The 14,994-nt window shown below is 40.8% G+C and overlaps 1 protein-coding gene across 1 annotated transcript in view; it reads right to left on the bottom strand.

Annotated features, from left to right (window-relative positions):
• Positions 1 to 463: 463 nt before the first annotated feature.
• The window catches only part of FAM120B (family with sequence similarity 120B), an 89,645-nt gene continuing 75,114 nt past the window's right edge, over positions 464 to 14,994 (bottom strand). The window contains 2 exon segments of the mRNA XM_038395252.2: positions 464 to 3,365; positions 12,130 to 12,193. Of these exon segments, the coding sequence (XP_038251180.1) occupies positions 3,350 to 3,365; positions 12,130 to 12,193 (80 nt within the window). The 3' untranslated portion in view covers positions 464 to 3,349.

Below are 14,994 nucleotides of genomic sequence, written 5' to 3'. Positions count from 1 at the left end.
AATAAGTTGAACGACTTCAAGTTAAGATGAACTTGGTGCTGAATTGTGTGACTGGGAATCAGATCTGGGTCTATTCTTAGCTCTTTTCCAGTGTTTTTTTTCCAGTGTTACCGTAGGCGCTTCATATCTCTGAGTGGGAGTTTCACAATTTGTAAAATGGGAATAATGCACATCTATCGGACAATGGTGGGGTGAGGGCTAACTCAAGGTTTTACAACACTCAGATTCCTACTTTACTTTGCACATGTATAGCACTGTCAATGTAATAAAATAGAAATCACCTAGGTAAAGTAAGTGATGGCCAATGAATTCATGACAGTTTGTCTGTCTGTCACTATCAATGACAAGACCTCCTCTCTATTAAAGACTACAAAGGTACATGCTGACTCAATCACTGATGATCAGTGGTATATTCTTCTCCCATTTACCACTAAAAGGACAGTAGACATATAAGCAAACAATATCAGTGAATGATTTGTTTATTTCTTAAAATACAGCTGCATATTTTAGACTTGTTGAAGTAATTAGCAATTTAACAGTTTGTGGAATAAGAATTTTTTTCCTTATATTTTTCTCCTCCAGAATTACACCTCCTCAATTCCAGTTCCAAACTGCTATGTCAGGGATGGTCTAGACAATACTTAGTCTTGCGTCAGGGCAGGGCACTGGATTAGATGACCTACTGAGGTCCCTTCCAGTCCTACATTTCTTCGATTCTATGTCTTTCACCTGTGGTGCAGCTCCTTCTTCCTCCCAAGGCTCAAGGCATCCCAGGTGGGGCAACACTGTCAGCTTACGAAATCTGTCTTCCAGGCACTGAGGGCCAGGTCAAATGTGCATGTTCAGGAAGCCCATTTTTTCCTTGTGTGATTACCTTTTCTTGTCCATAGGCCTCACATAGCTATGACTAGTCTTGGCCAGGAGGACAGAAACAAAGCACTCTAACACAAGCTAATACTCTTTGGACAGGAGCACAGCACCTGCATGGAACTCCTGATCCAAACCCATGATTTCTAAGGAGAAAATCTTTTGCTTAGAAGTCTGGATAATTAGCAGCTTCTGGCTATGGTCCAGCATAAGAAGAAAAATGTCAGAGAGTGCCTTTTCATCTCATTGGCAATTCTTAAAAGGTGCCCAATCCTATCACAGCAAAAGCTCCCACTAAATTCATATTTAATTTTAGTTTACTACCACTTCATTTATTGAGGCCACTAGAAGTCCTGGAAGACACTGATGTAAAAATAGCTACAAAATGCTGATGCACAATTAGATTTTTTTTAAAGCACCATTGCATATAATGAGGTTTCTGAAACTAGTGATCTTTGAATAAGCCCACATTTCTACATTCTCCCAAAAAGTTTGACTAAATAGCAGTTAGTACATTTAAACATAAAGTGAATAGCTGGTAGGAAAATATGGCAGGACTACCCCACCCATAATCGTATCATCCTCAGAAAGCAAATCAGACAAAAATAGTGTCCTATTTAAATAAAGTGAAATCAGCATCATTTTTTTTAAATAGAATTAAAAATACTGGGCTATTAATTATTTATTTAGCTGCGTTGAAGCTTTGTATTTATGTCACAGTACATGTATTGTATTTCAGACAATAAAAATACATATGAGAAAATCATAGTACCACATTATGTACAAATGACAGCATGTTTATGTTTAGAGAATTCAGAAGTTAGATGGGAAAAACTCGATGGATAGTTGGATCAAAAATGGACATCTGCACAAGACCTAAGGCGTGACAGCAACAGAGCTAACTAGTACCAGAATTAACTACAAACTACTAATCTGTAATCATTGTACCATAACGATAAATCAAGCTTCTACTGTGGCTATGGAATTCATTTGTTAATAATCCTTAACATTAGAAATAAACCTATTCTTTGAGATACAAGAAGAATTTATGTATTTTCTTCATGCCAAATATTTGTACATACAGATTTAATCTACAATACACGCCCACACATTCTATACACACTACCCTACATGTAATAGGGAAATCCATATGACAAATTGTAGGCCTGTGAGAAATTAATTTATGGTACATGATTGGTTGCCACACCTGCGCACTGTCCACTAATCTATATCGGGTGAGACCATTCTGAGCATTCTACACACATGGTAAAATCATTTCAACTGTTGTGCTTCAAATTGCTGACCAAAAAAATGAATTTGAAAGAAATATTTGTTTTGTCTCCTTCCCCCCATTTGGAATGTCCCCCCAAACTACAGAGGCCCAAGGTCCAGGATGAGCAATATTTTCTTCTCAGTCAATGACCAGTTTAAGGTTTGATGTATAATACTGCAAAAGACTAGAAATGGGACCATTACACAACTGAAAAGGAAAATACTAGGTTTCCCAAATGGGGACACAACACTCCTTTTGCTCTGGAAGATCTAAGAATGAGACTTTAAAGCTGTGAACAGTTTTGTGTCTAGAAAAAACATAAGTGAGCTTAAGGGTATTTTTAAAGATTTCTAAAATGTTTTAGCTATAAAATTTTCCTCTTCCTTTGAGCCCTGCATAGATGGTCTCATGTAACTAAGCCACCTGACTTTACAGATAGATAGATACTTAAAAACACAGCTTTTGTATTTAAAGCTATCTGAAATACTTCTAAAATACTTCTTCTGTAAAAGATGTGGCATACATACAATGTGTGTATATGTGGCATAAAGGTTTAAAGGTTAAAACCCCACAGCTAGCCCGTGCCAGTTGATGTGGGCTCACAAGGCTTGGACTAAGGGCTTGAGCCTGTGAGGTAGGAGTCCACATGTCTAGAGCACAGTTAAACAGCTCTTAGCCCAAGCCCAAGTCACCTGGCAAAGGCCAGCCGCAGGTGTCTAACTGCAGTGTAGACATACTCTTAAGCTCACTCACGTCTTTACCACTTTAGATTTCCTCCATCTCCTTCACCACATAAAGGTGGCCTCTGTTTCTGTACACATTTCCTTTATTATTAGATTTCATAACTGTCTGCCTTAGGCTTTTGTAAAGTGCTCATCACTGTGGTACTGGGAATTAAATAATTCAAAATTTGCCTCAGAACAAACACATACTCTTATAAACATTACATTAGCAATGAAAAAGTAGTATCAGAGGTACAAAATGAAATGGGATTGGAAATACCGAGTGAAGTCAGGATAATGTGTTTGTAACTAAATCCTTCCCACCACCGATTTTAAAATGTGTATTCAATTTGACATTTTCTTGATGGTACAATAGAAATACTGAAATGATTTTTATTATATTCAATGTATAGTACTTTATAAAAACATCTTGTCTTCTTATCACTTTTCATTCAGTTCCAGTCAAGGACAAAGTCATCTGGGCCATCTAAAATACAAACAGCCTGTGATGGGCTAAGCAAGACACTCAAGTATCAACAACATGTAAACAATTTCAAATAATAAAATCCCTGTGAAAAGATATAGCAGACAAATGGCTCCTGTGGCCATACAAAATGAATGAAAGTGTGTTTAAAATTTCAAAGAGTATTTAGGGTAAATTTTTCAAAAATGCTTAGGAGCTTAAGGCCTGGTCTATACAAGAAAATTAGGTTAGTTTAACTAAGTCAGTCAGGGTATGAAAAACCCACCCCACTGAGTTGCGTTGTTAAGCCAAATCCAAATCCCATTGAGTTGCTAAATCCACGTGTAGCCAGGGCTAGGTTGACTGAAGACTTCTTTCACCGACCTACCTATCACCTCTCTGTCAATGGGAGAATCTCTCCCATTGGCATAGGTAGTATCTACACTGAAACGCTACCAGTGGCACAGCTGTACTATTGTAGCATTTTAAATGTAAACAAGCCCTTAGTCTCTTTTTCAAAAGATTTTCAAAGGTACTTAGGTGCTTAAAGAAGCAGATAGGATTTAAAAATCCCACTAGTGCAGTGGTTCTCAACTGTTACCTGGGCCACAGGTTGAAAACTACAGTTCCCCTCTAACTCCCTCCCCTCTAACTCCCCCCCGCTGCCCCCCAGACCCCTATACCCAACACCTTCCATCCAGAGACCCCTCCACAGAGTGGGGCCAGGAGCAGAGCTCTAGGTAGGTGACTGGGCAGCCTTTAGCACACGGCTGGGCCGTTTCCTTGAAATACCATCTACAGTATTTACAGACTAGAGTGGATGAATGCAAGATTCCTTGTGGCAGTTTTTACTGACATCTATGATAGAATCATTAGTCTACAAGTTTAATATTTTTACTCATTCTTCAGTGATGATATTATATAGAGAGGTTTTCTAAGAAGATGACAAGGCCACATGTTATCAGAAAAGCATCCAATGGCTGAATAGCATTTACCTTGATTCTCTCAAACTGTTTTAAAAAAACTAGTATATTTGAAGAAAGGAAAAGAGAAGCACAAGTCTCTCTAATACCAACAAGCATTATATGACTAATGTAAAAGTCATGTTAGGTAATCATTTTTTTTTGGAATTATTGCCTGGATTTTAGTGACAGTCTATGGGACTTAAAATATAAATAATATTATTAGCAACAACAACAAAGGATTCAGGATGTTCTATAACTTCCCAAAGATTTTTCAAACATCCGTAGGAAAATGTTGCTCTCGTTGTTATCATACTTGGTGGATATTATCATTTCTTTTGCTTTAAAACAGACCCGTTGAAAGTCTCTGGATCAAGATAAAAGGGGGAAAAAACGGGGGCAATGTCATGGTGGGGGGGGGGTCTACTGTAGACCATCCAATCAGGAGGTGACCAAGGCATTTCTAGAACAAGTAACAGAAATATCCAAAACACAAGACCTGGTAGTAATGGAGGATTTTGACTAACCAGAGTTCTACTGGAAAACATACAGTAATACATGAATTTTTGGAATGTGCTGGGGACAACGTCATGTTTTAGAAGAGTGAGGAAGTAACTGGGGGGCAGCCATTTTAGACTTGATTCTGTCTAACAGAGGAATTGGTTGAGGATCCGATGATTGAAGGCCATTTGGCTGAAAGTGATCATGAAACAACAGATTTTATTATTCTAAAGAAATGAAGGAGTGAGAGAAGTAGAATAAGTACTATGAACTTCAAAAAAACAGTCCTTAACAAATTCAGAGAACTGGTAGATAAGGTCCTATGGGAAGAAAATCTAAGGGGAAAAGAGTTCAGGCAGCTTCTCAAGAGACATTATTAAAGACACAACAGCAAACTATCCCAAAGCAAAGGAAAGATGGGAAGAAGAGGCCAATATAGCTCTATCAGGAGCTCTTTAATGACCTGAAAATGAAAAAGGAATCCTATAAAAATTGAAGACATGGACAAATTGCTAAAGATGAGGACAAAAGAACACAAAGGGACAAAATCAGAAAGGCTAAGGTACAAAATGAGTTGCACCTGACAAGGGACATAAAAGGCAATATGAAGAGGTTCTATAAGTACATAAGGAGAAAAAAAGACAAAGGAAAGTGAAGGACCACTATTTAGTGGAAGGAGAGCTAACAAATCCAAGGAGGTTGAGGTGTTTAATGCCTATTTTGCTTCAATGTTTACTAAAAAGGTTAATTGTGACCAGACGCCTAACACAATTAACAACAACAATGGGGAAGGAACACAAGCCAGAACAGGGAAAGAACACGTTAGAGAATATTTTAATAAGTTAGTTGTATTCAAGTCATCAAGGCCTGACCAAATTAACACGAGGCTACTTAAGGAACTAGCTGAAGCAATCTCAGAACCAATAATCTTCAAGACCTCATAGAGGAAGGATGAGGTCCCAGAGGACTGGAGAAGGGCAAACATAATAACTATCTTTAAAAAGGGGAACAAAGAAGAGCTGGGGAATAATAGACTAGTCAGGCCATGCCTATACTATCGGGACTATAGTGGCATAACTAGGCCAGCATAATCTTGTAGGGTAGAGGCAGCCTACAGCAATAGAAGAGGGTTTTCTGTCACAGTAGGAAAATCACCTCCCCAAGCATTCTTCCATTGCTGCATCTACACTGTTGGTTAGGCCAGCATAGCTTCAGTGCTCAGGGGTATGCATTTTTCACACCACCTGATGCCATAGGTATCTCGATCCAAATATTAAGCGCAGACCAGGCCAAAGCCTAATTTCCATACCTGGGACGATACTGGGAAAAAGTATCAATCAATCAATTTGTAAGCACCTAGAGGATAATAGGGTGAAAAGCAACAGCCAACATGGATTTGTCAAGGAGAAATCATGCCAAATCAATTTAATTTACTACTTTGACAGAGTTACTGGCCTACTGGACACAGGGGAGCAGTAGACGTGATTTATCTTGAATTTAGTAAGGCTTTTGACACAGTGCCACATGATGTTCTCAACTACGGAAAAGTGGAGTGCACAACTGTTTGTAAAATTCAAAGAGTAACTATTAATGATTTGCTGTCAAACTGGGAGGATGTATCTAGTGGGATCAACAGGCATCTGTCCTGAGTTTGGTACTATTCAATACTTTCATTAAAAATAATGGGGATAATGGAGTAGAGATTATGCTTTTAAAATCTGTGGATGACACCAAAATGGGAAGGGTTGCTACCACTTTGAAGGACAGGATTAGAATTCAAATCAACCTTGATAAATTGGAGAACTAGTCTGAAATCAACAAGAAGACAGTCAATAAAGACAAGTGCAAAGTGCTACACTTCAGAAGGAAAAAATAAAATACACAGATAGAAAATGGGGAATAATGGACTAGGTGGTAGTACTGCTGAACAGGATCTGGGGGTCACAGTGGAGCACAAATTGAACAAGAGACAACAACGTGATGCGGTTGTGAAAAAGGTTAATATCATTCTGGGATGCATTAACAGGCGTCGTATGTAAGACAGAGGAGGTAATTCTGCTCCCCTCGGCATTGGGGAGGCCCCTCAGCTAGAGTTCTTTGTCCAGTTTCAGGTGCCGCACTTTATGAAGTATGCCCAGAGGAGAGCAACAAAATGATAAAAGGTTTAGAAAACCTGACCTATGAGGCATCAAAAAACTGGGTATGTTTAATGCTGAAAAAAGAAGACAAAACAGGGACCTGATAACAGTCTTCAAATATGTTACGGGCTGTTATAAAGAGGATGGTGATCAATTATTCTCCACGTTCACTGAAGGTAGGACAAGAAGTAATGGGTTTAATCTGCAGCAAGAGAGATTTAGGTTCGATATTAGGAAAACCTTTCTAATTATAAGGATAGTTAAATACTGAAATAGTTTACTGAGGCAGGTTGTGAAATCCCCACTGTTAGAGGTTTTTAAGAGCAGGTTAGACAAACACCTGTCAGGAATGGTCTAGGTATACTTGATCCTGCCTCAGTGTCGGGAGGACTGACTAGATGACCTCTTGAGGTTCCTTCCAGACCTACATTTCCATGATTCTATGGCTATATCATTACTGGAGAATGATAAGGAGAAACTGTATTCCCTCAGGGATTAGATGAATAAAGGCATGATGATATTAAGAGTATTAACAGGATCGTTACCTTTATTTAGCTTAGCAAAAAGATGAAGAGGTAACTTGATCACAGTTTATAAGTAAATACATGGAGAGATTACTGATAGTAGAGGGCTCTTTATTCTAGCAGAAAAAGGTTTAACAAGTTCTAGCCGAAACTAGACAAATTCAGACTGGGAGAAAAAGCACACATTTTTAACAATGCGGATAATTAACCAGTAAAACAATTTACCTAGGAACGTGGTGGATTCTCCATCTCTTGAAGTCTTTCAATCAAGACTGGACGTCTTTTTTTTTTTTTTTTTTAAAAACCCTAGCTCAGCCAGAAATTATGGTTTTAAAGCAGAATGAAATTTTATGGTCTACGTTATGCAGGAGGTTAGGCTAAATGATCATAATGGACGCTTCTGGCCTTAATGACAGGTTTCAGAGTAGCAGCTGTGTTAGTCTGTATTCGCAAAAAGAAAAGGAGTACTTGTGGCACCTTAGAGACTAACAAATTTATTAGAGCATAAGCTTTCGTGAGCTACAGCTCACTTCATCGGATGCATTTGGTGGGGAAAAAAAAATTTTTTTTTCCCCACCAAATGCATCTGATGAAGTGAGCTGTAGCTCACGAAAGCTTATGCTCTAATAAATTTGTTAGTCTCTAAGGTGCCACAAGTACTCCTTTTCTTCTGGCCTTAAAAATCTCTGTATCATTAATCCAGTTAACTATCTGTCATCCAATCCTCACCCAGGCAAAACTTCTCTTGGCTTCAGTGCCAGAGTAAGTACTATAAAATCTGGTCACTGCTTTGGGAGCTTAGGTTAACTAAAAATTTATTTTTATCATCATTTGCAATCAGATCCTGGATATAAAAACTATCTGCAAAACTATACTTAAACCAAGAAACAGATATTAGATGCAGTGACTTTGCTAGTAAAAATCAGCATTGATGATGATAGTAAGAAAACTTCAACAAAATTTATGATATGGATTATCAAGGAATATTCAAGTAACTGCAATAGCCTCTTCATTAAAGCAAAGGGAGATTACTATACATTTTAATGTACTGAAAATGTTACAATACAAAAATAAAGCCATGGTAGCTCCAAAATATATAAATGGAAAAGAGCGATTATCAGTTAGTTTAATAAACATCCTCTTGAGCCAATTCAATCCAAAGATTACGAGAAAGCTAAGGAAAATATCAAGCAGTTGAAGATGACATGGATGAAGACAATTTTCAGTTAGGTTATTGGGCTACAGCCCAGCAATGAGATAACCAGTTTTTAACTCTTCACCCATTTTCTACATGACCACTGTGTTGTTGACACTTAAAGCAATTTTTCTTCTGGATACAATTTGTATGCTTCATTTTTTAAAGAAGAATTTTTATGGTTATTACCTAACGTTTTTCCCTGAAGGTAGCAATTAGGTAAAGTACCTCTGGCTGTTTTACACTGAATGGGTTTGCAAGTGGAAAATGTAAGAAAATATGTTTATGTGACTTCTGAAACAGACATTTTCTTCCATAAATTTTTTTTAAAAAAAGCTTCAGGATAGTACTTGTAATATCAGTTAACCAGTATACAACCTTATGGTGTTGGTAACGGTGCTGGTAACACCGTTATGTGCTCCGTCATTATATATTTATTTAGTAATAACTGTAATTGCTCTGTCCAAAATTAATTCATTTGGTTGTTAAAAGAAATATTTATGAAACACTGATGCCCTTGGGTGGGCCTCTGGATCTTCATGCATCAGCCTCTACTGCCTGGTCTAAAAAACCTCAGCTGTCTTAGCCAGGGCTGGTCCTATGTGTTTTGTTACCTATGATGGAAAATGCTTTTGGTGCTCCCTCCCTGCCTCAAAGACACAAGCAAAAATCAAAAACAAAAAACAAACAAACTTGTCAAGCAAAAAACAAAAAAATGGGGATTTGGTGCTGTCTAATGTGATGATTTGGTGCCCTGAATGTAGCTGTGCAGGGCTACCACCAAAGGGGGACAGAGTGTCACACTGAGCATGCATGGCTTACATTTCCATCACTGAAACTGTGCTGTAAAATAAAATGAAATATATCAGCAGTTGCAGAGACGAAGTTCTGCTCTTCTCAGGTATGGCTGGGAAACGATCGGCAGATACTGCACCTCACTGCAATGTGGGATTCCCCAAGGCAGTAGACGCAGTGCTGGTGGTCACTGCTCACCAAGAAGGATCGCAGGTAGGAAGCACAGGGTTTGAAGCCTGGATTCCTGGGCACGGTCCAGTACCTGAATGGGGCACAGGGGGTGGGGAGGTTTCCCTAAAGAGACTAAATCTAAACACTAAGAGATCTATAAAACACTAAACTATAAAAACTGTTAAAACTATTTGCAGAGCTAAATCTAATTCTTATTATGGAGGACGAAGCCAAAGCTACAGACACTGGAGGTTCCAACTCTGACCATGTGGCCTTGAGAAGGAACTGGAGAGACGGTTGGTCCACCTTTATCCCCTCGGATGGAGGCAAGAGGTGAACCAGGACGCAAGTCCAGACCAAAAGACACTACTTTCAAATTCTCCAGCTCTGGGCACATGGTGCGTGTGTGTAACCCCAGAGTGGAGTACAATAGAGGTACCATCACTCAAAGAAGAACTCTAATTCTAAAATTAATAAGGGCCTGGATGAGAGTTTTGGTTGTCTAGACAGAAAGAAAAGGATGATCTCAGAAATACTTAGGAGGCAGACATGATAAGATTTAGAAATAGCTTGGATATGCACAGTTGCTCCCCTCCTAAACTGCAATGAAGTGCTATTGGGACTTATAAATCAGCACTGCAATCCAGCAGGGAAGTACCAATGTTTCACTGGTAAGTGAAGTTTAAAAAAAGTGATGTCATGTTCCAACTTTTTCAGCAGGCTACAATAAGAAAAGTATGGCATAACCAACAGTGGCCTCCTAATTCAAGAACTGACACAGCATATGTACTAAAAGAAAAGGAGTACTTGTGGCACCGTAGAGACTAAAAAATTTATTAGAGAATAAGCTTTCGTGAGCTACAGCTCACTTCATCGGATGCATTTGGTGGAAAAAATGCATCCGATGAAGTGAGCTGTAGCTCACGAAAGCTTATGCTCTAATAAATTTGTTAGTCTCTAAGGTGCCACAAGTACTCCTTTTCTTTTTGTGAATACAGACTAACACGGCTGCTACTCTGAAACCGAGCATATGTACTGTACACTGTTCTTAATGGGCACACTAAGTTCTCATCTGCAATGTAAAACTATATTGGGAAGATCTAGTTACATTATATGAGTGCTCTGGCACCGTTAAATCTTGATTTGGACTTTCCTGTATAAATGGGAATGTGTGTTTTTTTAACCATAACTAGATAGTGCCAAGCAGTAACCAGATCCCCCGACACTGGTTTTACAGCAGTTAGTGAAACCATTCTCCACATAAAGTTAGCTCAATCTTAGCATGGAAAGGACATAATGGGCTGAGCACCACAGCTTCAGGTGAAATAATTGGAAGCTGCAGGTGCTCAACCACTCTGTAAAGCCCCTTGACAAGGGTGGCGAGTTGTATGGGCCCGTGGTGCCCGGGCTCCAGGAATATTCAGGGCCTGGGGGCCTGGCTCCACCAATGTTTGGGGCCAGTCTCTCCCCCAGCCCTACCTGCCGCCCCCCCACATCTCCACTGCGTGTTCCTCCTGCCCCCACGCACCTTCTCGGGCTGCTGGAGCAGAGCGTCCCTGCCTCTCCCCTGCAGCTCCACACTGACTCTGCTCTGCTGGCTTTCAGCATCAACTTCCGCTGCAGGGTCCTAGTGCCCCCCAACCATTACTGCCAGGGCAGGCTGCCCTGACCTTGCCCTTCCCCCTCAGACCCTTCCCTTATTCCAGCAGGATCCTCCACCAGCACAGGGGCCCCGCACCCACAGTCACCGCTCCTGCCCCACGCTGGGCAAGGGGCAGCCCCATCCCCCACCCCCAGTAGACTACAGTGAGGGGCAGCAGCAGGAGAGGAGGCACACATCTGATGGAGCCCCCCCCCGTCCTGGCACCCACCACAGGGCAGGTGAGGTGGCTTCCTGGACATGAGAGGGGCCCTAGGAGCACGTGCAGTGACAGTGGCGGGGGTGAGTGTGCTGCCAGGGGTGAGAAGGGAACCCTTCCCCCAGAGCTCACTGCTGCCAGCGGAGAGAGGGCTGGAGGGAGTCGTCCTCTCTAGCCCAGCCCCGGGCAGCCTGCCTGCACCCCACACTCCTCATCCCCAGCTCCACCCCACCCCAGATCCTGCACCCCCAGCCTGAGCCCTCACACCCTCCCCCACACCCCAACCCTCTGCCCTAGCCCTGTGCCCCCTCCCACACCCCAAACCCCTCACCCCTGCCCATCCCCAAACTCCCTCCCAGAGCCCAACCTCTCACCCCTTCTTCACCCAAACTCCCTCCCCAATCCCCTGCCCAAGCCCAGGGCCTGCACCCCAGAACTCCTCCCCTCACCCAAACTCCCTCCCACAGTCTTAGGCAGGTGGAGGGGCGGAGTTTGGGAGGGGGTGGGTTCTGGGCACCACCAAAATTTCTACAAACCTGCCACCCCTGCCCCTTGAATCCTGGCTTTTGTAAGTAAAGATGCTATCTGTGGGAGGAATATTATCCTTTCATTCAAACCCATTACAGACCTTCTGTAATCTTTGTAGTTCTATTATTTACCGGGGAGCAAGCTGGAACCTTCTCCTCTGGCCTCGATGTCTTCTCTGGTCTCGATGTCCTCTACCTGGAGTGTGAAAGGGGAAATAAAATATTTTCCTCTTAACATTCAAAACAGGAAAATAACTTTGAAAAAAGAATATTTTCCCCTCTGTTACTGCCACAACCCCTCACTATTTCTTATTCTAAATCCATTTCAAAATAATTCACTTGATATTCAATGAAGGCCAATATTTTTTAAATTTAGGTGGCTAAAGTTAATGGTGGAGTTGCTCTTCTTAAAGACAGTACGCCAGCTATCTGCATAAATCTTCACTTTTAATACTAGTACAGCCAATTACTTGCAACTGATGGACATACAGTATGGTCCGCAAACCAGGTTGTACCAGTTAGGGAAAGGACAATGTGATACTTAGAACTTATTTACATTGTTTTTTGTATTCCTTCAATCTACATCTTAATTTTATCCTAAATGTGAGTAATAGTGACATAATAAACACCCTTCTATCAGCAGAACTGCAGTCACTGTAGGGGATTGTATTGCTTTAACTATGTAGGTTTCTATAGGCAAAACAGTATAAAAACTATGTGAAGACCAGTCCTTACTTCAGTAATGAAGCATAATCAGATCTGGTCAACACTACAGTTCAATTTATGTTAGCCAGAACAATGTTTAAACAATTCTTGTGGGCAAGACATTACCAAGGTGGTGGCCTTGGCTAGTGTTGACAAGATCTAACTATGTCATAAAACATTTTACAAAATCATGCTATAAACTAAGGCCCTGCAGTACAGCTGTTGCATGTTCTGGAATGTGATTTGTTGAGTTTGCACAGGTGAGTGTCTTAACTACCAGGCTATAGACTCATTCTCACTCTCTTTCCCTGGCCCAATGACGATCCACTGTCGTTCATAGTAGCAATTCAGTCATTCACCTAGGATGTGGTACACCCAAGTTCAAATCCCTGCTCCAAAGATTACTTAATTATTTATAAAAAATGGAACAGCCTCAAGAGAAGAGAATAAGAAAGGTCCATGCCAGAATATCCCATAGCTCAGTGGTTATAACATTCTCCTACAATGGGGAAAGACCCAAGTTCAAATTCCTTTTCCACAGCAGGCAGAGGGGGGAAACTGTACCTGGGTCTCCCACATCCCAGGTGAGTGCTGGTTAATAACCACTGGGCTAAAGCTTATGAGGGAAGTGGGCACTTCCTCATTTTGTGATCCTTGGCTTGCTTTTGTCAAAACATCTGACAGTCACAGCAAAATTTTTCAACATTAACAAAAAGTGACGAACTTAGACAAATTTGCAAAGAATTCCTTTGGTTGACCTGAAACTACATTTTTCAGTGAATAAACTATTGAGGTGAAAAATGTTGCCCAGCTCTACTCTCAATTCCCTTTCCCACATCTTTGGCTCACTGAGGCAATAGCCTTTTCTGTTTCTTTAGACAAGCTTCCCAATACCAGCGCAAGAGTCACTATACATAATAAAACTGTATAGTCAGGGCCAGACACAAACAACTCAGAAAACTGTTGTGACTGCATAAAAGGTCAGACTCAGTATAACCCTCATATGAATAAAAGGAAGCTACTGAAGATTTTATATGCTGTTATGAAAGAGTTGAGTAATGGACGGATAAGTTTGATTTAGATTTTGTTAACTGTGTTTTGAACAGGGATAGAATTAAGGTTGTTTGGAAAGTGGTTTGCATACTGATCAATGACAATTTTTCTGTTTATTAGTGTGAGTACTGAGGTTAGTGACAGAATTGTTGATGTATCCTTCGCTTGTGGTTTCTATAGTTCTCAGTGTTTTGTTTATTTTTAGTGACGTGTGGAAAGGTACAGTGTGTCCTGTTTTGAATCACATTTGCAATCTTAACAATTAATGAAGTTTTGTTTGAAAATATGCCATGTGGCCCTGTCTACATAAAGCTAGCAACTCTGTTACCTGAACTGGTTTTATACATAGTTTAAAACTGGTTTTTGCTAACTTAGTTGAATGGGGTCAAACTATGTTTAAAGCAAATTTAGCAACAGCTTCAGTTTTAAACAGTGTGTTTTTTAAACAGTAAACTCTACAACAACGAAACAATATAGGTAGCACAATTCCCAACCGAGAGTAGATGGAGACTATATCTAGGGTGCCCAAAATTTGTTCAACTAAGTACTGCTTTGTGTATACCTTGGGAGCCTGCAGCTCACGCCAAATATGTGAAAAACCTGTGGCTGACTTTAGTATGGAGGTGTGACCCACTGAGACTATTACTTCCATCGTGCAACATTCTGTCTTAATCTGAGTGATTGCTCTCAGATCAGGCTGGCGCATTGCTTGCTGGGACCCATAGTCTCCATTAGCTACATCTCTAAATTAAAGAGGAGGGCAGAAAGCTACCTTCAGTTCAGGACTCTATGGGTATGTCTACACAGCAATTAGATACTGGCTGCTGGCCCATGTCAGCCGACTGGGGCTTGTGGGACTGAGGCTGTGGGGCTGTTTCATTGCTGTGTAGCCTTTGGGCTCAGATTAGAGCCCAGGCTATAGGATCCTTTGAGGTCGGAGGGTCCCAAAGCTCGGGCTCCAGCCCAGGCACAGAAATCTACACAGCAATGAAACATCTCTGAAGCCCAAGTCCCGTGATCCTGAGTCAGCTGGCACAGGCCAACTGCGGATGCTTAATTGCTATGTAGACATATCCTGTGAGATGTAATTTTAGCACCTGAATTATACATATTGTGTAACTGTATGGCCAAAACAGATCTGCAAATATGGGATTTAAAACTAGACTGGAAATACAACAGAACATGTACTGCAGGGAAAACCCCTACCCATGTAGGAAGAGAAACTGAATGGGTTCATTG

The sequence above is a fragment of the Dermochelys coriacea genome, chromosome 3, assembly GCF_009764565.3.
Source record: "Dermochelys coriacea isolate rDerCor1 chromosome 3, rDerCor1.pri.v4, whole genome shotgun sequence".
Classification (NCBI taxonomy): Eukaryota; Metazoa; Chordata; order Testudines; family Dermochelyidae; genus Dermochelys; species Dermochelys coriacea.
Note: the sequence above shows the minus strand (reverse complement) of the source record. Positions and strands in the feature narration are given on the sequence as shown.